This window comes from Acomys minous (genome assembly GCF_964271855.1).
Source record: "Acomys minous genome assembly, chromosome: 11".
NCBI classification, from domain to species: domain Eukaryota; kingdom Metazoa; phylum Chordata; class Mammalia; order Rodentia; family Muridae; genus Acomys; species Acomys minous.
The window spans coordinates 25959395-25984320 of NC_140492.1; the positions used below are offsets into that span (position 1 = coordinate 25959395).

A 24926-nucleotide genomic window follows, 5' to 3' on the forward strand; every position below is an offset into this window, starting at 1 on the left:
TTTCATAAAGTCTTGATTCTATGTAACTGTTATATAACCACACTTCAAAGGCTTCTCTAAACCAAGCAACACAGCCGCAGCTCTGCCTTCAGCGATCACACTCGAGAGTCATCCTAGTGACCTTATTTTGCTCATTAGAAAACCTGTATACTAGTTGCAAATGTCATACTCTGAATTTACATTTTAAAAGGCACATCTTGCAGCAGTTTAATAAAACTATTTTCAAGATCTCAGGTCAAATTCAAGTATTTACTCATCTGTTCCCTTAGCTTTAACTATTTTTGGCCTGCACTCACATTCTCCTCCATGACACTGTCTCTCAATGACAGTGGTGGCTCCTTTTAGCACCTGACCTTGGGACAGCTGAAATGCCATTTGGAAAGGGGATGCTATGACGCGATCTTGACTGCCTCCACCCCAGCAGCATACAGACAGATGACTTAAAAACCTGTGACTGCTCTGCTGTTTATGCTTTCCAGCATAATACTAATTTCTATAGACCAAGCCAGGCGTGGTGGTGCACGCCTTTAATCCTAACACTCAAAAGGCAGAGGCAGGTGGATTGCTGTGAGTTCAAGGTCAGCCTGGTCTACAAAGTGAGTCCAAGACAGCCAAGGCTACACAGAGAGAACCTGTCTCAAAAAAACAAAAAAACAATACCCAAAAACTGAAAAAAAAAAAAAGAAAGACCAAGTCATATGCTTTACAATATCCTTTGTGCTTGTAAGTTTGCATGCATTATTACATAGAGCCATGATGTATCCATATTCCAACACAGAGAACAATAGAACATGACACGAATACCTGTGCTTTACTTTTTTTAAAAAATTTTTTCTCTTTCTGTAGACATTGTTAACAATGAAAACAAGGAAGAAATCCTGGGGAAGAATATGTGGCAGGTGACTGAGGTGGGAAAGGGATGACTGAGGAAGTGTGTACACTGCCATAATATTTTTTTTTGGGGGGCACAATTTCCTAATGTAACTCATTTTCTCCAGAATATATTAAAACAATTTTTAACAATATAGAAGATAAGTAATCACCACCACGCTCACCATTGCTATCATGCCAAAACTCATGTGGAAAACATAAAAATAAAGAAAACTGCACCATAGGATAACTAGAAGGGCGTGGGTTTTGCAATAAACACACTGTTCGGCTTTACCAGCCACATGCTGGAGAGAAAGCCTCGGAGGCTTGTCTACCGGTCTGTTACATGAGGCTAATGCAGTTCTCCTCATATGGTGCACAGGGATAGAAGACTAAATACTATAAAAACAAAGCAAAACAAAATCCACCATGATATACAACTTTCTGCTACATTACTTAAGAAGTGGCACTACCATTTGTATTATGGATTAGAAAGAATGGGTTTTCCTTCAGGCTCACACGTTTTAATTTTGATTCAATACTCACTGGATAATATTCTAAGTGAAGAAATGAAACAGTGATACATAAAATACACAAGGGTATTGATTTTTCCTCTTTGGAGATGAACAATGTGGAATCACAAGAAAATATAATATACGGGGAAAAATATATTCTACCTTTCTAAGCATGAACTGTGAAGCCTGTCTGTTTACCAAGTGCACTGATGTCACTATAAATCACCACATTTCTATCCACTCTATTGGAGAACCCTCGTTTTTGGTACAGTGGAGATTAACAGAGAAGATGCTATCTGACATGTGTAGGAAAAGACTCTTGCTGTTGTTTTTGTTATTCTCATAGACACAGGCGTAAATCTTTTAAGGAAACAATGTTCATCCTTTCACAGTCACCAAAAAGACCATAATCAAAACCTCATTGATACAAATATGTCTTATCTTTCAATTTTCCATATTTTGTATTATTTTGAAAGATAGTTAAAAGCATACTTAAAGTTTCCTTCTTCTTTGTCTGGAATTATCTCCCAAATAGCTCCTTTTGTAAGTTCCTGGGAAGACAACTACCATGACTACTCCAAAGATCTGAGTCAGGTTTGGAGCCTGTTGATATGATATGCAAGATACAAAGGTTCATAAGTTGAGAGTGCTTGAGAATTCAAACTTGTTACCTACAAAGTATTTGTACTTCATAGTGAAGAAGAAATTCAAATGGCTTTTCCAGAAACTTGAAATTTTCCTGGTATCAAATTTAGTTTCTTAGGAATTCAGAATCTGAAGAATTTCTTTATCTGATGAATATATCCAGGCCTGCCTGACACTGGAGAATCTTTACAGCAACTATCTGCATCCAATTTACATGCAGAAGAACCAATTATCATAAAGCATTGTGGTAAAGTCAGAAATACAATAACAGGATCTTAATTTATTCCACTTTCTATATCTAAATGCATGCTTTAAAAGTTTAAAGGTGAAAGAATAAGTAAAAATCATGTCGGCCAAAAGCAAATGAGTCTTGTACAATGTTAGGGATTATACAAAGAATCATAAACTTGGAACAATAGAAAGTTGCAAGAAGAAATCTCTCTTTTGCCTAAGGAATACGGCAAAATCTTAACATATTAGCAGTGGAAAATCATCCACTGAAGAACTCCTTTACAATCTCTCTCAAAAAAGGTTAAAAGACAAAAACTAACATCCAGTGTATGTTTTCATGCTCAACGTTACATTTTGAATTTTGAGATGAAATTATTTACTGAATGAAGATTAAAAGATAATATATTGCACTAGGGCATCTAAAGAAAAGCTTGAGGTTTCCATTGGATGAGAGTACAATGGGAGTGTACAACCACACTGTGATGTGGGTGTTGCTGGTGGAGATTCATCAAACATTATCAACATGGTAACACGGTAGATGTGGCAGCTGACCTCACACTTGCCTGTCCATATCTGGAAAATTGCGCTGCTAGATTTGGCAGTTTCACTTTGGACGGAAGTAGAATTTACTTTGGGTAAGATAAAGAAGGAAGGAAAAGAAGGAAGACACAAAAGAAGGAAGGCATTTGGTCCAAAAGAGGGTAGTCATGAGAGAGGTAGTATAAAGAAGAAAATCTTTTTAAGAACTAAGAACTTGTACTTTCATCGTGTGAAGCAGATACTTAGAATAAGAAACTGTTTCATTAGCAGCTACTTGCTTATCAGTGAGGGTGGGAGTAACCAGAACAGGCAGAACACATCTCCTCAAAACCAAGATGACAGTATGAGTGCGGTCTTTGTATTAGCGTGGGCTATTGTTTTTATGTGGTTAATCATGAGGGGTGGTGAAGTGTATTTTGGCAGTACTTTCTTGCTCCTTTGTTGAAGAGAAGAATCACCATTATAGCAAAGTTTCTCTAAATCTGTAGGTGTTGCTATTTTTGAGTATCTAAAGAAACATTAATGTAAATATCTTTAGTATAATCAATAACAGACATAAAGTAGCTCTTGAGTATTGGTTGAGAGGCATGAGTTAGGCAGGCAACAGAAATAAACAAGGATCCACAGGGTACAAGTCTATGTGATACAGGAAAGAGGCCAAGAGTATTATGAAGAGATCAATGGGGAAACATGAATAATTGAGTTAAATGGGAAGGTCACAGGTAGGCAAGGTAAATAAAAGAGTGTGGAATGAGATAATTAATATTAAGGGCCATATGGAAAATTATTACTGTAAAAGATTCTTAAAGTATACACATATATAAAAAGAATTTAAATGAAGTTACCATACAAGCGGGAGACAATGCCCCAACTACAGAGCTTAAGCCACCAAGTAAATTGTCCAGTGATGGGATGAGTCCCAGAGGCCCTGCTAAAAGTCACCAAAGCTATTGGTTACTCTGACGGTCAGGCCTCATTGCTGAAGGCACACTTACCTATGCCACTGAATGTGGAAAAAGGAAGCTGTGGCCCAACTAGAAGCTCCACTCTACTGACCAGTGTCCATGTTGCTGCAGAATACTTTATATGCTATTAGAGGAGAGAAGTGATCATCAGTATCGCCCAGCTACAAACCTTACAAACTACCACAGCATTCTTCCTGCAAAACATCCTGGTGTAACTGTGGCCCAGATGTTATGAAGTTAGCAACTCCTCTTTGAATGGATTTAAAGCTCACTTCATGAGCTCAAACCCTTTACATGACACTTTTTTAAAGTAACCAGTAATCTGAAACTAGATAGATAAATAGGCCTAAGGAAAGCCTTCCACCATTATTCTGCTAAAGGAACACAGCAAGAAAATGATCTTGAGATATTGCTATGCCAATAGACTAGAGCATCATTTAGGCATCATCATATAAGCTTACTGCAGTAGATGGAAATTAACACAGAGAAGCACAATGAACAGTGTGCAGAGTGAGGGACTTTGGAGCACTAAGCCCTAAGTGTTCATTCGGCACTAAATAAGATGTCTTTATCAAAGCACAGGGAGCTACGCAGAAAGGCAGAAAGATTCTAAGTATCAGAGATGGGAGATAACTCTGAGGAAAAAGTATCTTCTAGTCAAACAGGACTGATAAACAGAAACCCACAAAGACTGTAAGAGAGGATACAAGTCCTGAACAAGTTCAAACAAGACCACCACCATCACTCTGCACTAAGAAGAAGAAAGAGAAAGAAGGCCCCGCCGGTAGCTAAGGAGGGTATTTACAATTGTTACCTGCTAGGAAGAAAAAAAAAATCAGTTCTCTCCAATGCGATGACAAGCATACTCCAGGTCAGGCCTTATGCCCAGGAGACTTGGCCAACAAAAGATGGACTTGATGTTATTTTGTGGAGGTTTGTTTATTTGTTTGTTTGTTTTTGTCTTATTAGTATTCTTGCTTATTAGTTTGTCTATTTTGCTTTTTGTTTATTGTTTGAAAAAGAGAGGAGAGAGAGTGAGAGAGAGGAGAGAGAGAGAGAGAGAGAGAGAGAGAGAGAGAGAGAGAGAAGAGAGAGAGGGAACATGAAGGTCGAAGGGTAGGGAGGTTGGTAGGAGGATCTGGTATGAATGAAGAATGGGAAAGAATATGACCAAAATATATTATACACAATTAAAAAAAAAGAACTACATTTTCCCTTAGAAACAATTGCTGAGTTCATTCACGTCAGAAGGAGCTGTGTGTGCCATTTTTAACCTGTCTCCATCACCTTAGATCATGTCTTCGTTATGCTTTTGGTATTCTGCAATATCCATGGTTAACAGCTGAGCTTGCACTCTCTCTTTCCATGCAATCTTTTACTGACTTGGATGTGGAAAGTTGTTCTAGTACATACATTCTTATCAAGTAAATTTCTGTTTCAAAAACCTTCAACAACATATCATAAAACCTCAAGAAATAAAGCTTAAACCAATTAGTATAGCTTTAACAATTTCCTATTATGTGATCTCAATTTGTGATGTTAGCGTTATCTCTTAGTAGTTTTATTATAGTCACCATTCTTTAATTAGTCTTCTGTACTGCCCATTATTTAAGGATGCTCTACACGTCCAACTGCTGGAATGCCTTCTCTATGTTCCTGTCCTATATCCATCCATATGCGCAAGGTGTAGGCCCATTATTCTTTTCCTCTCTGTTTCCCCTTCCTTGTCTTAGTTTTCCATGGGACATTTTTGCTTCTGGACCATTTATTGCATCGTGTCTCACACAAGACATTGGTTTTATAGATCTCTGCTTCAGTATTATAGCTACCACTGATATCGGAAAGGACTGCAATAGACACCAAGGTATCTGAGAATGTAAATAAAGAGAGGACACTGTAAATATTTTTCTTGCTTTTTCTTATGCATCCCTCCCCTGCCTGCTTCCCTGCCAATTCTGATCTAAAAAGTGAACCATGCCCTAAATTTTAGAAGAGACAGAGAAAGTAGAAAGGCCATTGAATTATATATTCCTCCTCGCTAGACAGAGGAGCAAGGAAGGAAGTGACTGTCAGATGCAACTGTGAAAGATTTCATATAGAAAAATGAAATGTGGATTCACTGCTTATTAGAACAAATACTACTTTCAAAAATTCCCAGAATTGTAATTTTTAGAGTTTACCCAAAGATCATGAATAATTCAGTACTAAAAAAGATAGACGAAGTTAGCTACCTTAAGTCCCTCACCTTTCAGATGAGGAAACTGAGTTCAAGAACCTTGTTAGTCTTTTTTTTTTCCAATGTGCTGATACTACGAAATATTGAATTTTAATAGCCATATGCACTGGCAGAGAAAAGGATATTTCCCTGGCATTGCTGTCCCAACTCGGTAGTCTGTATAGCTCTTGCTTGGGTGGAAGTTGAAAATAAAGAGGAGTCCTGCTCTTTCAAACGTGATGGTCTTATTGCCTTCGTGTTTTTCACTCACGTAGGCCTGTAAGGATAACACATTTGGTTTAAATCACTCTGAGTTGCTGCTGCAAGGAAACTATTTGCTAGAGGTCTGTCCTGTCGTTCCTAATAAACATTGTTCATTATTTTGCCAAAAGAAATCTCTACAATCTACAATTTTTCATGCTACAATTTTGCCAAACAATATCAAAAATAGCTTGAAAAATATAAAAGCGCCACTGTCCATGTTCCACCCTGAGAGCACAAACAGAGAATTAGTGTTGTGGTAGGATGAAGCAAAACCCACGGCATTTGCAGTGCACAGTATTTGTGTATATTATAGCTAAGTATAAATGCATTTTCCTTAAGACTTTATTTTAGTACCGAGTTTAATTTTTCAAAGTTACCATAACATTATATCCAGATTTTGAAATTATGTTTTTTCTAAAATAACTACATTTTTACATAACTTTGTAGAGAGTCAATAGCAACCAGAAGTCCACTGTAATGTGCTGGGCATATTTCTTAATAATACGAAAAGGTCTAAAAATAAATTACATTTGCACACTCCTTGATCCCTGTTCATAGCTGTCTTTGAAAGCCTTTGCATCTTCGGCTCCACTTTCACCTAACTCTAATGCTGTAGATTTATTGCTGTGTTGATCAGCAGCATGTCCCTTGGTAATTTAGCAGTAGGAACTACAGCTCCAGAGTGAACAGTGTGCCTTTTGGTACTCTGCTTTGTTCCAACAGAAAACGAGCATCTTTTTGCTCTCTCTCTCTTTTTTAATGGAAATGGCATGTCTAATAAGCATGATTAGGGCATGCACATCATGTAGCCAGTATTATTGAATATACAAATACCTTTGTTCAGTCACTAAACAAGCAAACAAAAGATGACAAAGTAAAAACACATCAACAGTAATTTCAAACGGTATCAACTGAAGGTAAATGGATTATAACTAACACATGCTATATGCTAATTTTTGCAAGGAAGGAAAAAAAAGCCTGTATAAAATTTGCACCTGTTAATTACATTTTCTCAAAGTTATTGAAAACTGAGACTTTAATTCCAGAGGAGAGTTCAGACTTATGCAAAATACAAAACAGCATGCGGGTATAATGGCATCTATTGAAATGACAAGTTAGAGACCAGTAAAAAAACGGGAAACAGCCATAAAAATCTAGGTGTTGTCAATGTAGTTTCTTTATGACAGCATAATTATTTACACAAAGGAAAACCAGTCAAAACAATTAAGATGTTTCCACAGCGATTTCCAAAATGGGTTTCATGCAGAGCATCTGCCATTTTTTTTTTTTAACCAATTCAAATGAAAATTACTAAATTTAAACAACAACAACAACAACCACCAACTAACCAGGACACTAAGCAGGGCCAGCTGTATGCTTAAGATTTTCATTATCTATTGGAGAGAACCCTGTGACATGTTTTGACAACCTACAGTACATTACAGGGCACTACACACTGAATAATGAAGTGCTTCTCAGAGGGTCTGCATGCAGATTTAAAGCAATTGCCATTCTAAGCATGCCCAGCCCAGGTGACTAAAACATCACATCCCGAGCAAAGAGCTTACCTGTGGAGCTGAAAGCCAACCACATCTTTCTTCCAGTCTATTCATATCTCTGTCAAAGTTATTTAGGAACTTATAGCGAAGAAGGTCGTCATCAGTTAAATTAAACTGCCTTCTGGCATAATGGTAACTCTCATTGTTCCCTTTCCTTGGGAAGTCCAACCATTCAGGATGCCCAAATTCATTCCCTGTGTTTAACACAAGCAAAACATTTTCTCAAATGTGAAAATCAGGTAGAAACAGTAACACTCCTTACTAAGAGAACTCTATAATTACATATTTTCAAACTTACTTAAGAGTCAATTTAGAGTGTAATGCACTAGAGCTGCATTGTGTAACTAAGGTAGGTATCTACTTCACAAACAGAAAGTACAGGCCTGGGGAGGTGGCTCAGGCGGTTAAGAGCACTTGCTGTGCATCATGAGAATGTGAGTTCAAATCTCTAATACCCACACAAGAGGCCAGGCATGGCTGCATCACCATGGGGTGAAGATAGGCAGATAACTGAAGCGCACTGGCAAGCTAGTGGAGCCAGATCAGAGTGCTGCTGGTTGAGTGACAGACCATGACTTGAGGCACCAAGGTGAAGAACTAAAGAGGATGACACCTGATGTTCTCCTCCTGTCTCCATGTGTATGTACACAGCATATATATATATCCATCCACATGCATCACACACATATACACCACAGCCACCACCAAAAAAACCCACCAAACCAAAACAAACAAAGAAACAAAAAAACAAAAAAACAATAAACAAAACAAAACCAAAAACACCAAGATGTATTACATTTAGACTCGGAGGGCCTTGGTCCCGCTTCAGCTGATTGAAATATGAAGACTTTGCTACCACATTACAGTTGACATACGTTTTATAAATTTTCTTTTCTCGGATTTTCTGGCTACTTTAGATACGTATCTATAATTTGGTCCATGTGTAAGTATCTACAACTGAGAAACTCGGATGAGAATTAATTTAAACATTATTTTTTGCTGTAATGATGAGAAGCAGAAACCAAATGCAATCACAGTGATCTCCCGGCAAAATGCTTTAAGTAGCAAACTTTGTGAAGAACTGCAGCTTATACTTAACACCTCAGGCCTAGAGTCACAAAAATAACATTTCTGCAGATGTAAAAACATCTGCAAGCACCTCACCAAATTCTCATATTTTGCTCTAAATGAAGTACGTCGCAGGATGTGCTCATAGGATGGTAGAGGAAGGACATATCGGTTTCAGTCCCATGAGCCTTCAATGACTCTAAGAATGCTCACTGCGACAAGGGGCCCCTTCCTGGTGCACTTTTCTCAGTGCCTCAGGAAGAACGATTATCTGTGGAGCGCTCAGACACAAGGGGACATCTATACCACATCTCCCACCAAGGCTCAAGCACCACCTCAGAAGAGAGGACAGAACAATTGAAACGGCCAGAGAACAGCAAGGACTGGGGAGAATCACTGTATTATAGACCTGGCTGGATTACTTCAAGCTTAAAACCTGTGCGAGATCAAACTAGCAAGCTAGCATGGAGGGGAAGGGCTCCTGAGTTTTGACCCCTGCAGAGGAGCTAAGGAAAGGAGGGTTTCTCAGACAGGGAGGACCAGTCATCCTTTAAGGGTGTGGACTACAGCTGCAGAGGACGGCCCCATATCCAGGAGTACATGAGAGGCCCAAATTGGCCTCATTGGGTTACTTAAATTAATAACCTGGACAAATATTTAGTATTATAACACAAGTTATGTTTTTTGTATCTATTGCAACTTTTATTTAATACATGCTATCAAATAGAAATTTAGTTATTTGACATATAAACGAGTAAGTATACCTCTTAGCTATAGAACATGAAGTAAAATTTCTAAGATAGAAAAATAGAGTTCCTTTTTATAAAGGCATGATGTGATAAAACTCCTTTTAAGTAATCACATACTGATCTCTATTAGAATCACTGAGGTTAATGGTTCTCAACCTTCCCAATGCTTCAGCCCTCTAATATAGCTCCTCTTGTTGTGCTGACCCCAACCATGAAATTATTTTTGTTGCTACTTCATAACTGTAATTTTGCTACTCTTATGAATCATACTGTACATAGCTAATGTGCAGGATATCTGACATATGACCCCTATGAAAGTGTCCTTCAACTCCCAAAGGGTCATGACCTGCAGGTGGTGAGCCACTGAGTTAGCCCTTCTGAAAATCCTTCCTGGAGAGGCTTCTTTTCAAATGGAAACAACCAGAAATCTATACAACAATAACAACACCAAAAGTAGATAACTGTCTCTACGACTGCAGACAAACACACTCTACAGTAGGGTTTTGATGTTATCACATTGTAGATGTGCCGAACTGCAGCAAATTAAGTGTAATGTAGACAAACCTAATTATCATTTTTCTTTTTTCTTTTATTTTTTTGTTCAAAGCCATAAACACAAGTGCAAAATAAATGGAAGGAAATCACATGAAGACTTTCAAAGTGACCTTGGAAGAGCAGTAAAGCGTTCTCAGGCTGAACTGCAAACCTGTCCAGTGCCTATTAGTAGCTCCCAGCTCACAGCCTTAATGAAGAAAAATACTATCATTACAAAAAGTTTAAAAAAAATGTTCTCCTCAGTTGTGGTCTACAATTTATTTAGGATATATGGCGCTGCTCGAGACAGTACAGTGAAATATGGACACCGAAACGAGCTGATAACTAAGGGCTGCTGTATATTGAAAACGATCCGAAACCTAAAGGTATTCTTGTGATGGCCAAGAAGGTGATGAGTTTATTTTAGTATAGACCACTTTGCAGGCTGGTAATAACACAGTCTCAATAAGCAATTGAAATTAACTAAATGGAAAACACTATCCTAAATCACACATGAATGCTATGTGGGCATGCCACTGGGATGGACACACTCCTTGACAGGTACTGAGAACCTAAGCTCCTCAAGTTCTGGGTGAGTTCCTGGAATCCTAAGGAGCACATCCTGTGTGTATTCCTATATACACTTTTCTTAAGTGGGAAATGCTTTCTCTGTACTTTCTAGGCATTTTAGCTTCCAGTGTATTTGAGTAAGAAAGACCTTCTATTTGACTCTTAGGAATTAGGAATATAGATCACAAGGAAAAAAATTTGAAGCAAAAAAAAAAAAAAAAAAAAAAAAGAGGGAAGCATTTTCAAAACTGCTGGCTGTTTTATTCAACAGGTAAGAGGCTTAGGAAAGCCACATTTGAAATTACTGTGGGACCCAGAGGCAACGGCTGCGACACATGAGAACCATACTTTTCAGTCCAAACAGGCATTACAAGTAACCAGGCACTCACATCAAAGCGCCTTTCAGATCATTAAGTTATGATTACGATCAGTAGCATAGCATACAGGATGCTACCAAATTCAAAATGATGGGAAGAGAACAATTTTTGAGCTCTCACATGGGGCAACTTGTAAGAAAATTCACAGTTTGTGTCATGATTCACTAAGTTCCAGGGAATAACAGACTTGAGTGCTTTCCAAAAGGAGAAGGCTCCCATCTTTGCCTAAACAACTTTAGAATAAAATCGAGAAGCAGGTGACTAATGCTGCTACAGTTAACGATTCTCAAAAATTCTATAAAGTTCTCTCTCTTCCTTTCCATTTCCTCTGTATACATCCCATTCATGTCTGGTTAATTGTGAAAAACCTCTAAGCGCAAAATTCCTGTTGGGACTCCTTTCCCTGTAATTAATTTTTTTTTTCAGTTTGATGTAAAGGTCCAAGCTATAAATTGACAAGAAGCCAGCTGGTAGAGTGATGAAATTCAAGACAATATAACTAATGAAAAGCCTCAGCTCTGGTAGCTGAACATTTGATTAGCAGGCTTGTGTATTTTGTTTCTCTAAACTGCAATGCATACTAATTTTACCTAGGAATTAATTAATGTCTACCGTGGCCTCAGTGCTGTGGATGCTATATGATTCATTGCTGTTCCTCAGTTTATGTATATATGAAAATAATACATAGTCCTAACGAGGGGGAAATTCTTCCACTTCTTTGCTTAACTGTACCGAGAACTACCTTATAAAAGAGTCTTCTTTAAACTGTAATGAGTGTGTTTTTAACAAAGGCATGACCACAGGATAAAATAATTTTCCAAACTGGGTTCTGATAGTTTCTTTTCTAGAAGAATAGATATGCAGCCCCTAGCCCCCCTCTTTGACAGAGGTCTGTATGGTTATGTGGGTGCCTATGTCTGATGGCCCCTGTTAGCTCTATACTGGTCATGTGCACAACTTTAATAGATGATTACGTATTTCATACTGCATGTTTGCACATGTAGCATGTGTCACCTCTGTCTTATAATGCCTATAAGCTAATGGGGGAGAAAAGACAAAGGGGCTGGTCAAAAAGATGCTAAGAATCCAGAGAGCTAGGATCACAAACACAGTGGGAGCAGAGTGAGAGAATAGCAGAGCTCCTGCCCTCCGCAGGGGTTAGATGTAAAGATGCTGGATCTGCAGTGGTGGGAGGTTAAGGGAGACTGTTTCAGCACCACAGCTTACAAAAAACAGAGGAAAGCAATCTTCAGATGTAATCATGGAATTGTCGAAAATTACCTTTGCCATGAAGGGACCCACATCTCTGTGGACTAGGCCCAGGAATAGCCTAAGAGAAACAGAAGATAACTGTTTCTGGGATGTGTCCTAAATTGCTCTGGAGGGATACATATGTCAGTGGCAGAAGAGGATATAATGAGACAGAAGTTGAGAAACTTGATTTATTGAACAGATGAAGGCCTGGCATAGGAATCTGAAGGCCAGAGGGACAGAAGGAAAGCCACCGGAAGTGGGACATGTAAGGCTGAGCTAAGGACGTGAGTGCATCCCACTAGAAAAGGTATCAGCTATGCAAGGACTGCAGTGGCATACAAGTCTAGTCAGGGCTCACATAGGAGAATAATTTAGTAACAACAGAAGACAAGAACCAATGGAAAGGACATTGACATAGCTGAAATACACCCGCGTTACTAAAGAGTGGATCAAGAAAAATACCTGTGCCAAATGTTCTAAATGTTCTATTTCTTTATTCTGAAATAGTCTGACAGGGAGAATTTAAGTAAGTTCCTGAAAGAGAAGGGTCATTCTCAATGGCAGCCGTATATTCATGACCATGTGCTCTTTATTTTATGTTATTAAAATATAAGAGACTAGTGTCCTATTATGCCCTAGTAAGTATCCTCAAAATTTTTAGGATAAATATAAAGCTAAAATGCTGTGCATAATAGATGATAAATTCTAGTTTTTTATCCTCTTAAACTAGAGGGATGGTGACAAGTGTGGTGCCTGTCCTCTTGCACCATCTAATGAGGACTGCTCAACAGTTCCATGACTAGGACACTAGAACAGGCGTCAGGGGCCAGTGGAGCAGCGCAGAATGGTAGGTGTGTGGCAGCAAGGCTGCTCCATCCGGGTCCTCTGTCCCAGCCCTTGCTGCCTTCCCCCTGATCAATCATGCATAAGAAGTCAAGAAGGGAATCGAAAATGAGATGTAGACTATTTACAATTCAAACTAGCTTTGGACTTGGTCAAATCCATGAGTCTGAAGCAAGTCAGCAGACACAGTATATGTTCAGGTGAAGTATAAGGTAAGAAGCTTGTCAAAGCAAAATAAACTACAAACAGAAAACAAAACAAAACAAAATAAAACCTCTTTACCACCAGTGCCCATAAGTACAAAATTGGGTTAACTTTGTATTATGTATAGATGCAGTAGTGAATATAGACATGCTTATAAACAAATAGGTTTTGAAATGCTATACTACAGAAGCATTAATAGGGAAGGATTATTATACAAATTCTAATGGTTTCATTTGCCAAGTGGAAAACAATTCTAATACATGAAATATATGATAATTAAAAATATTAGATAAAAGTAGTTAACCTTCCTGAGTGCCTCCTACATACATATGTGCTACAATAACAGTTACTTTAAATCTAACAAAAATTATTCAATACAAAATCATTTCCATTTACAAATATTTCCAAAAAGTAATTAATGTGAGTTTCTAAAGCCATTCAAGCATAAAGCATGTTGGCTCGCATTCAAATTTGATGTCTGTGTTCCATCATCCATTGTATTCAGGCCCAGTACTAGCTTCAAACAATATAAATATAAAGCTTCTGTGAATGTGCAAGTGTTAGGAAAGATAGGGGACAAGAGCTGTAAATAAAGCATATTTATTTCTGACCTGTGCTTCCTTTGTACTTTGTGTGCTACACTATTGTTGCTGTTAATAGTCTACGTTACAGCTGGTTAGTCTCCAGAAAGCTTGTATTTGCTTCAGTTAGGTAGTGATGGGGACTGTCCCTAACCCTGTGCACAAGCACATACCCAAGTGCCATTGCCTCAAGTCCAGCGTCTTTATTAAACTGTGCACAGGGCCTCCTTTGGCTTACACTGTCATTTTTTGTTGTTGTTGTTTATTTGATTTTTGGGTTTTGTTTTTCCTTTTCTAAAACAATTGTTCAAATACCATAAGGCCACTTTTTCCTACCAGACAGGGGGAAGATACTCCATATTTAGATCTATTATCTCTGCAACCTAATGCAATAGTAAACATCAAGTGTACACCCAGTCTTTTATTATTATGCTTATGATCCATTTCATTTAAGTGCATTAGGTGTGCTTCCTTTAGGAGACTACTCTCAGAGGTTGTCAATTATCCTTTTAGTGTACGCAGTTTGAGGCAAAGGCACTCACATAAAGAAAATGTCTAATAGTTTATTATTGAAAATTTGGATTTAATATTTAAAAAAAGAAGAAAAATACCAAGAAGCAATGGGAGAAGGAAGTATAAGCCAACACATATCTGTGTATGGGGAACAGGAAAGGATAAATCAGAGGACAGCGAGAAAATAGCTACAGTCGCTTTCTCAGGGGCCAGCATTCCACTTGACAATGTGTGTCTAATAAAGAGCGGGTTTCAAATGTTCTTGCTGTTATGTACAGTTTTATGTAGATGCCATTGTGTGTTCATTTAAAATCATGCAATAAACACAAATATAATATATATAACACATTATATAATAAATACAATAAGATAAACGTTAAACAATAAACCTAACAAGTTAAAATGAATGGAGTATTAATTTTATGAAAACAGAGTGTTTAAAGAAACACTTAGGTTTTTTGATACAAAGATTGGCAGTAATTAGAAAGAAAGTCTCTGATATTATTTTAAGCAAATTTGATATTTCATGAAACATATAACTACTGAAAAGCAATAAGCCATGCAAACAAAAACAAAGTAGATGGAAATAAGAGGCCACTATGAAATTCTTCCTGAATTCTGAACATTAGCACATATGTGAAAAGGATCTTAGGAAAGCATTCTCTAATGGCCCTCTTGGTAGAAGGATGTTTGAGTATCTTGTATGTGAATAGAGCATCTACTGAAAGTTTGCGCCTACATACTGTTAGGTGATATGGAATGAAGGAAGGAAATCATAAAACAAACTCAAAATTGCCTGAATGAAAGATCACATACACTCAGAGATGGGGGGGGGGGCGTGGGAAGTGTGTTCTTTGTGGCTATTACCACTTGAGGTTTAGACTCAAGTATTATTATTATTGTTTATTTTGTATTTTTCATTTTGTTTTTCCAAGACAGGTTTTCTCTGTGTAGCCTTGGTTATCCTGGACTCCCTTTGTAGTCCAGGCTGGCCTCGAACTCACAGCGATCCACCTGCCTCTGCCTCCCCAGTGCTGGGATTAAAGGCATGCGCCACCATGCCCGGTGACTCAAGTATTGTTAATGGAGTTATACTACGCTACCACTGAGTCACCCTCATATCTCTGTGATCACATCAGCATATACAGTAATGAAAAAATAACAAACTCCCTAGCCAATTAATTATGTAATGCTAAGCAATGTCATCCCCCCCCCCTCCCGCCCACCGCAAAAAGTGATAAAAACCAGAGTGGGTAGGGAAGGCTGGAAAAAAATATTTGTTTAAAAACCAACACCAGTTTCGTTGAATACTGGTATTGCTTCAAGGTAGAAGACTGCGTCTCTAAGAGTCTCAAGATTTTTCTTGCTGAGGCTTGGTTAGGCTTCTCTTTTCCATCAGTACACAGTAATTATATCACAGCCTTAACTACCTGTAATGTACAGTACTGATATATGGCATAATATAATCTGTTGGCCAGCATCAGTTGGGTTCTCCTTGTCCCATGTTCCTGATCACAGCCAGGTTTAGGCTTCTTTGCACGTCAGCTCTTACTTCCTTTTGGGTTGGTAATGCCAACACAAATAAGAAGGTCCCACAAAAACAGGGCCGCTGTGGGCTCCTCTTCTCCTAATGAAGGTCTTTACTTCAGGTCTTGCCCAGTACAAACTTCATATGACATTTTTTTTAAACAAAATACGATTTCATGAATTGGTAGCTATTACAAGGCAAGACTGAAAATCACAGAAACAAACTTAATATTTTTTTTAAGATAATTGTATTGAATGCATCATACATAAATCTCTTTGAGAGGTAAACACAGCATGAACAGAAACAAACACCACTATTCTCTATTTGGGTAAACCATAAAAATCTTCCATAATGCACTTCCACAAAGGGCAGCATTCTAAATGAGAGAAACAGTTTGGCAATGAGAAAACAAACACCAACTGCTATAACTAGTACTTTGGTGCTGAGTTTAGCTTGAGTTTGCCAGAATCTAACCACATCCTTAAACTGTGCTACTTATTTCTCCTGGAATAACTGAGATTTCTTTGCTGTCGTTTCTACTTTACCTCCTAACCTCCAGGACCAGCACCCAGTAAACAAGACAACTTGTAGGTACCTGATGATGGCCCAAGAATCCTGCTTCTGTGTCTCTTCCCAGTTCCTTGTTTTGCGGTTCCTAATAGTATTGCCTGAATTTTGTCCAGGTTTTAGCACCCAGGTTAGATATTATCTCCTGTGACTGAGAAACAGTTTTTCTTCTCTTAGAGAAACTTAATTTCTTTTTCCTCCTTTGAAAAATTACCTTCTCTACAGAGTTTTTTTTTTTTTTTTTTTTTTTTCTCCCTAGACTGCTTTCGGCCCTCACATCTATGTTTTGTCTAATGGTAGGTATGTTGAATTGAATATTTTAAAGAGAACTTTTTTGTTGTTGTTGTGGTTGTTTGTTTTCTCTCATTTGTGTACCTGGGTATCTTGAAACTTAAACCTGATTATGCAGCCAGGGCGAATTCATGTAATTAAACTGACCATATAACTGCTATGACACACATCTAAATCTAAAACTTGAAGTGAAACATGATAAAATCATGGGTCAAAGTTGAGATTTAATATAACTAACTTTTACTTTATGTAAAAGGAATGTTAAAATTTAAACAACATGAAGAAATATATTTTTTAAAAAGTAATAGCATTCTTAAAGAGTAAGGAAATATCCAAGAGACTAATTAATTGAACTAAAAAAAAGAACTAAGCCTCCAGAATTTTAGCACATTACAGTAGCTATTTGAGTCCTTCAGAGAGTGAAATATAAATGTATTTATGAAAAAAAAGAACATTTTATCAAAGTTTCCTCCAAACTTCTCACAACTTTACAAAGGATCATTAAATGTGTCAGGTATTTGGGGGTAAAGAAGAACTTTTAACATTCGAAGTGACAGATGTCAAGACTCATGAATATCTATTCATAATTTGGCAGGCATTTTAGACTATCAGTAAGAATATATACTTACTTACCTTAATATTATTTCTGAGATTCATTAAAATAGAACCCTAATGTGGATAGTTGGAATGCTGGGTAGTAACCCTAAGTGTGGGGTTTCGAATGGGATGTCCTCATAAGTCTCAGGCATTTGAGTACTTGGTCTCTAGACGGCCGCTGCTAGGGCAGGACGGAAGCTGTATGACATTGCTGGAGACAGTCGGCCACAAAAAGCGTGGAGGTTTGGAGATACTCAAATCCTTCCCCATGTCCTCTCTATTTCCTGGTTACAGTTTTAAGACATGAGCTCTCCACTTCTCTTCCTGTTTCCTGCTAGCTCCACACACTGACCATGGATCCTAACCATCTGAAACCATGAATCCCACAAAAAGTAGTCCTGTGCTTCTATAATTTGCTTTGGACATAGTGATTTTTTTTTTTTAATCACATCAGAGATCTACGAGCAGTATATGTTTACGAAGTAGAACGTCCCTCTTGTAGGAAAGCAGAAAGAGATCTTCAAAAGTACAAGAGGCAAAGAGAGTACCGGAATGTGGCATCAGTACCTTTTCTTAAATGATGATGATCAAGCATTTGGAGGGGAAACATTAAAATATGGATGAGCTATACGGATTTTAAAAATGTGCATTTTCAAGTGCGATTTTAATATCCTTGGTAGTTTCTAAGATTAATTTCCAAGTTATTCTTTATAATTTTTGTAATAATTAAAGGGAAGGCTAAGAAATAGCTTACTGCTCATAATATATCCTTTAAGCACATTGAGAATGAATATATTTGCTGTTTCATTAAATTATGCTTTTAAAACAAAACGAGTTTCAGTATCACTCACTGTCAAGTTTAAAAAAAAGTACTTCATCCTGTAAGAGATTTGGTGGTAGAGGTAGAATAGAGCAATATTTTCAAGTGTGGTACAATACAAAATTTGTTTTTCTATGCAATAATCATAATTATCCCTTCTACATATTGATAAGAGAAAATGAAGAAATCAAACCAAAGACATAATTAAGTTGAAAGTGTGCTTGGTAGTCATTGGAAACTTGTTTTTAACTTTCAAAATACTTAAAACCTTTATCTTTCAACTACTTTAGAAATATTTCCAATGGAATAAGAATGCTCATTTAATAAGAATGCAAGGCATGTGGTGTGTCTTCATTCCCCGACACATCCCATACATAGGCAAGTTCCTTGACTGGAAATGTCCTTAAAGTTGGAAAGTGGGATGTGATGAGGTGGACACAGTGATGACATTCTATATGGAGTGGATTTCTCACATAAGGAATTTGGCCTTCTTCCTCAACCCTTGGCCCAGATATTTTGACTTGGCCTCAAGTTGAGTACTGGGCCTACCACCAGAAAGGCTCTACCCAGACACAGGTCCTCTGAACTGCTACATTCCAGCTTGCAGTATCATGAGCAAACCATCAGTATGCTCTATCAATATCCAGGGGCAGGATGATAGTCACACTGCCATTGCAGAAGCTAAACGCAAATACCAATGCTAGGGAGAATGTGAGAATAGTGTTTTTACTTCATCTAATAGTTCACTTAAATACTTTTGTGGTGCTCTCTGTACACAGAATTTAACAAGCAACCTCTAAGAAGAGGACAGAACGATAAAGACAAAGCTTTTCTAATTCAATCTGTGTTTCTTTCCACACACTTTTAGCTTATTGCTTCCACTCCATGAAACTGTCCTGTTACATTCGTATTGTGTATGCGTATATGTTCTGGCAATCTGAAGGAATTACCCACCCCCCCCCAGAATAAAATACTATCTTCAGAGAGAGCACTGTCACGTCCACTGAGACTGAATCACCGTGGTATGTTTAGAAAGCCATAATGATATTCATGTGGCTAGAATTAGGTGTGCGCATTCTGTAGCATTTATAGATGGGTCTCTGCTTATATCTCTTCCAAAAGTATATATAGGGGACACAGCATCCAGGTCTCTACAGAAGCCGCAGGAAATCCTGGTCTGAGAATTCCTGAACTGTCAGCAACCACAATGGTGACTTCCTATCTTTGCAAACAGAAGCCTAGATTCAACTTTTCTTATTCATCTTGTTGGCATTTACTTGGCCTCTTTAAGTAGGAGAGCCAATACATAGGAGAGAGAGAAAGATAAGCCACACACACTTGGGGGCTGGGGAAGAGAGAGGAGACCGACTCTCTCATGTTATAAGTTTCCAGAAAACTGTTGGTTTCTTAAACATTATGCCTTTAAAGATTTCTAAGATGTTCTAGGAATGAATGTTGATTTTTTTCAGTAGGTAACATTATATTTGTCTACTGTGTCATAATTTTAAAGTCTGTAATTAGGCATAAAACCACCTGATCCTTAAACGTTAAGTGTACCGCAGTCTTACATTATGATAAAGAAAAGTGAATGGTGAAAATACAAATGTGAGGTTAATTGCAGTAAATTATGTCTTAAATGGCAGAAGGGAAGTGACATTTTATTAAGATATAAATAATATGTTGGATAAACTTAGGTAACCTTTTTGACTGGAGAAACTGTCTTAAGCCTGAGTCATAGAGTGGGAGAGAGAACCTATACAAGGAATTCGGTGTGGTGATGTCACAGTGAATCACTTGTGTGTCTTTTAAATACACTATGAAATTGTAACCCATGACTCACATAACTTCTGTTTAAAATCTTTGTAAAAGTTATGAAAACATCTTGAGAAAAAGTTTTTCTTTTTTTAAAAGATGTATTTATTATGTATACAGTGCTTGGCCTGCATGTACACCTGCATGTCAGAAGAGGGCATCAAATCACATTAGAGATGGTTGCGAGCCACCATGTGGTGGCTAGGAATTGAACTCAGGACCTTTGGAAGAACAGTCAGTGCTCTTAACCTCTAAGCCATCTCTTCAGATCTGAGAAAAAGTCTTTTTAAGATCTTAACTTTATTTCATCTTATTATTTCAACACGGTCATGATAAAAGCCCAGTATGTTCCCACAAATGACTGATTTTCATAAAGTTTAAACACTTATCACATTTGTTTATTAATATGGTCTCTGAGTATTTGAGTCCAGGGAGCAGATCCTGGGACAACTTTGGTAACTTGGTTCTCTCTGACCACTGTGGCTCCTTTGATATGGGTTCAGATTGTCAGGCTTTGGGGTAGGCACGCTTACCCACTGAGCCATTGCACTTGGCTTTATTAAAGTGGTTTGAAAGAATCTGTTAGGTAAAGGTACACAAATAAACCTGAAAAGCTATTCATGGGTTACTTGTCCAAGCCTATATATTTCTTATGAAAAATTAAAGTGGACTTATATTTTAAAATTGTAAGTATAAGCTTTTAAGTTAATTGTAGATATAACCTGCTAAATGCATTTTGAAGGACAGAAAGTAATTATCTCGTAGGCAGTATAATAGTGCTGTTCACACTTTTAACAGTTACCATTATTTTACTTTTGCATTTGTTATTTATGGTTCCATGGGTGCAACTTACTTTAAGCAACTTGACTTATATGGACCACCTGCTCTCTGTGGTATTGGAAGCAAGGGGTAGCTTGTACATTTCCAAGAACAAAAGGAGCCAGGATATAACCCTCAAGACCATCCATGGAAATTCACTTCCTCCACTGTGACCCTATCTCCTAATGGTCTCCTAAAAGCATCTAAACAGATGCACTTATGGGGAAATATCACATGCAAGGCACAAAGCCACATTTTGTGATAGCTACTATATAATCTATGCTTTTTCTAGATAGCCACAAAACTCAGAGTGGAGAGTACAACTAAATAAATTAAATACCTTGGCTGCTTTTAGGTTAGCATATAGAATACAAACATTCAAAGGACTTTTCTGACATTACTTGTACAGTCAGAAATAGAGTTCTTGCATGCATAGAGAAGAAGTACCCAAACATTTGATTTTTACAGATACAAACATGTAATAGAAGTATCTTGAGCAATGCAATCTTTCTTCTTGTACAAGATATGTTAGATAGCATTAACATATAATCTCCCTCTCACTTGAGTCAAGAATTAGATCGTTTATGGTGACTGCATGGTCCTGGAAAAGAAGTTTTTCTTCATAATATTCATAAAATAAATTATTTTGAACTCACCTTAGAGGGTGAGGAGTGGGACCTGTCCTAGTTATTGATGTGACTAGTGAGGAAAGAATCTAGAAAGTTTTAATCAAGTAGATAGTTCTGATGGCAAAATATCTTGTACTGCTGCCTGGGTTGAGGTGACCTATATTTTGAATTCCCCTTTCAGTTCTAATCAAGTAGCTTCCCTAACCAGTTCACTTGTCTATGCTGACCTTTCATACAACCCTTCCTCAAGAGCCTGTGAGCTAGCCTTTGCTTCTAAGTTCACGTTCAAAGTTTCTTGCCACTATTCACAGTGTAAGTAACAACTACCTCGCTCTTTTTTTCTACTAAGCTCTGTGCAGCCACTCTCTTCATGCTTAGTGCATACATCTAGTGAAAAATCATATCTTAAAACCAACTCCTCCTTCTACAGGAAGCCTAATGTGTTGTCCTAGCATTTCTCATCCAAGGATATCATCTGTGCTCTTCCTTGGAGTACTGGCAGTGATCTGTGCAGATCTTGTCTGTTTGTGACCTGAGAATCAAATCCAGAGCCACACATATTTCAAAACACTGCTCCAGCACTAAGCTCCACTCTTGGCTCTCTGAAGAGATCTTAACAGTGACATTTATCAACTAACCCAAGGACATCTGCACTGCTCTGTCTTCTCTCCTGTACATGGGCTCTTAGATATTTCAGCCACTGGTAAGATGGGTTCACAAATTAGAAATGTGCTATTTTTAACTTTGGTTTGTTTTAGACAGCACTACACAAAGCAAAACAAGAACCACAGTTCTACTGTGAATGGGTTTCTATGGCCAGAGGTCCACCGACCACACAATCACACAGAGCTTCTGTTTTAGGCCCTATTTTAACATCAGCTTTTATGACATAGCAGCAAAATTCTTTGCTCTGCAGGTAGACAGAATTGAGGTCACTTTCTGGCTCCCATATAAATCTGAAACCCTCTGAACTTTTTGTTTTCCTATATTTTTAATTAACATAATTAGACCTGGTTCTCAGGGATATAACCAGATTTTAAATGAAACATTATATATGGACCACTTAGCTCAATGCCTTGCTAACAAAAATATAAAAGGTTTAGAAAATGTTAACCTTCTTAAAGTAGTGTGCTAAGATGTTGTCAAGTTGAGACCTGAATCATATTTATTGCCTCAAACTTTATAGGAAAATACATTCTCAAGGTGAAAGTATTTCTCACTTTGTTAGGGATGAAAAAGAAAAATTACTGTATCTTCCTAGAAACCCAGATAATCCTTTGCTAGTCTTCCATGAAAGGTACACTAGCTCACTTTTACCTGCTTTTATTTATTGGAGTAGATGCTTAGAGGAAAGAGGCAATGAAGCAGTATAGCTATATAGGATTTTAGACACAGAGAAACTCGCTTTCTAAACTCCTTGCTTCCCACTGGTGAGTTACTCAGTAGAAAGGCTTCCAGAATATTATCCCTGTGTTCAGGACACTCATCACTGCATTGTGTGAGATGACAGAGTCATTGCCCAGCAGCGCTGGCAACACGTGATCAGTCACACTTAGAAGGCTGTGGGTCATTACAACGTGACTGAGGAACACTAAAGAGGCAGGCATCCGGCTTCCAGTTAAAACTTGGACATCTTAATCAATTCTTCAGGAAGAGATCTATGTTATTTGCTTCTCTTGAAACTTCCAGAAATCCACAGAAAGTGTTAAGAGGCCTTGAGCAAAAGGCATGACTTATGGAGAGTAACACTGAGAGAGGTGAATGAGGACAAGTGAGAGAAGATTTCAAAGTCAAGTGCACAGCAAGCACACAGAAACCCACTCCACGGAACTATCTGGAGTCAGAAGCAGTGGGCATGTTCTACCAGTGAGATGGAGATCTTAGTGTTAGGTCAAGTGTAACTGAAGTTAAAACACAGATCTTGGGACTCAGGGTAGTGATGATCACAATACACAGTAATTTATCTTTATTCTCAGCTCTGAGGGTAGCATTATTACTTGCCCTCAACACACACACCTTCCAAAGAATAAGATACAATAAAGACCGCACAAGTGGCGAAGCCTCTGCATCTAGAAGTATCTTCTACAGGACTGGGAAGTTCATGGTTAGGCAGCAAGGCTGGTGTCATTCCTACATAAGAATAAAATGCATAGTGCCTCTGACAGTTTGCACCACAAAGGTCCCATTCTTAATTGTTTGGGCCCCAGAATGTGTCTATTGGGACAAGATTGAACTTTTAAGAGGTGGAGGATAGGGAGTGGTCACCAGGTACAGCTCGGTAGCCAGGCCCTTGGTGGAGATTGGGGACATTGGTCTCCTCTGCATTTTTTTTTAAGCAATGAGGCAACTGGTTTCATTTTTATGGAGCTTCCACCACGATGTTTCTATCTATGAATCAACCAGCGAAAAGGGTCCCATGGGTCATGAACCAAAACTTCTCAATCTAGGAGACAAAAATACAGTTTTGCTATTCATAGATTGACTGCCACTGTATTTGGATATAGTGACAGAAAGCTGACAAATAAGGCCCCTAATTCACAAACTTAATAGCTAATAGAGGGAGATAAATAGATATTATGTATATTTTTCTAAACTAGGGCTGCAAGGATAGTGTACCTATTTATGGGCATGTATAATATAATTAGCATCTGCATTTGATATACAAAATGTACATAAATGCACAGTATATCTTGTAAATCAGGTGCTAGCCAGCATGAATGTGCATGAGCATGCATCAAAGTATAAATGTTCTCTCCATTTCTCAAGGTAAAATAACCACCCCCTGGGAAAACAACTCAGACTTAAATTGAGGGGAAAAAATGCTTTCTTCTTTCTTATATTTTTTTACTTCTGCTGAGACCCACACCAATTATACCACTTTGGTAGATTAGGACAAGAGCTGTGCCACCTCCAGATTTAATTTCCTGTACATACAGATCTCTTCCTTTGGCGGGGGAGGGGGTGAGGTAGGGGGTGAGGTAGGGGGTGAGGGGCAGGGGGCAGGGGGGCAGGGGTTGTGGGGGGTGGTTAATAAAGCCAGCATACAAGTGGGTCCTGTGCTTGGGTTCTTCGCTTCCTGAAATCTAAATGCTGATAAGATCATATCCTTTCTCAAGGACAGAGACAAATATTCAGCACAGTAGGCTTCAGTTTTAAATCTATAGCACACAAGGAATAATAATACATTGCTTACCATGTTCCGTTACAGAAAAGCAATTTTGTTTCTAACAAATTCTACACTGAAAATAAACTGCTGAGCCAATACTAACAGTACCGCTGCTGTCCAGACTGGGTTTCTTTAGTTATAAGTAAAGAGACGCATTCTGCTCCTAAGGCTAGAGATCAAGAAGTAGCTTGTTGTCGAAG

At 38.0% G+C, this 24926-nt stretch overlaps 1 protein-coding gene across 1 annotated transcript in view; it reads right to left on the reverse strand.

Moving 5' to 3' along the window:
* The window catches only part of GBE1 (1,4-alpha-glucan branching enzyme 1), a 234914-nt gene that overhangs the window by 23398 nt on the left and 186590 nt on the right, over nucleotides 1–24926 (reverse strand). The window contains exons 13-14 of the mRNA XM_084802365.1: nucleotides 7814–7998; nucleotides 6126–6258 (exon numbers count right to left, since the gene is read on the reverse strand). Of these exons, the coding sequence (XP_084658491.1) occupies nucleotides 6126–6258; nucleotides 7814–7998 (318 nt within the window). The remainder of the gene's footprint in view (nucleotides 1–6125; nucleotides 6259–7813; nucleotides 7999–24926) is intronic.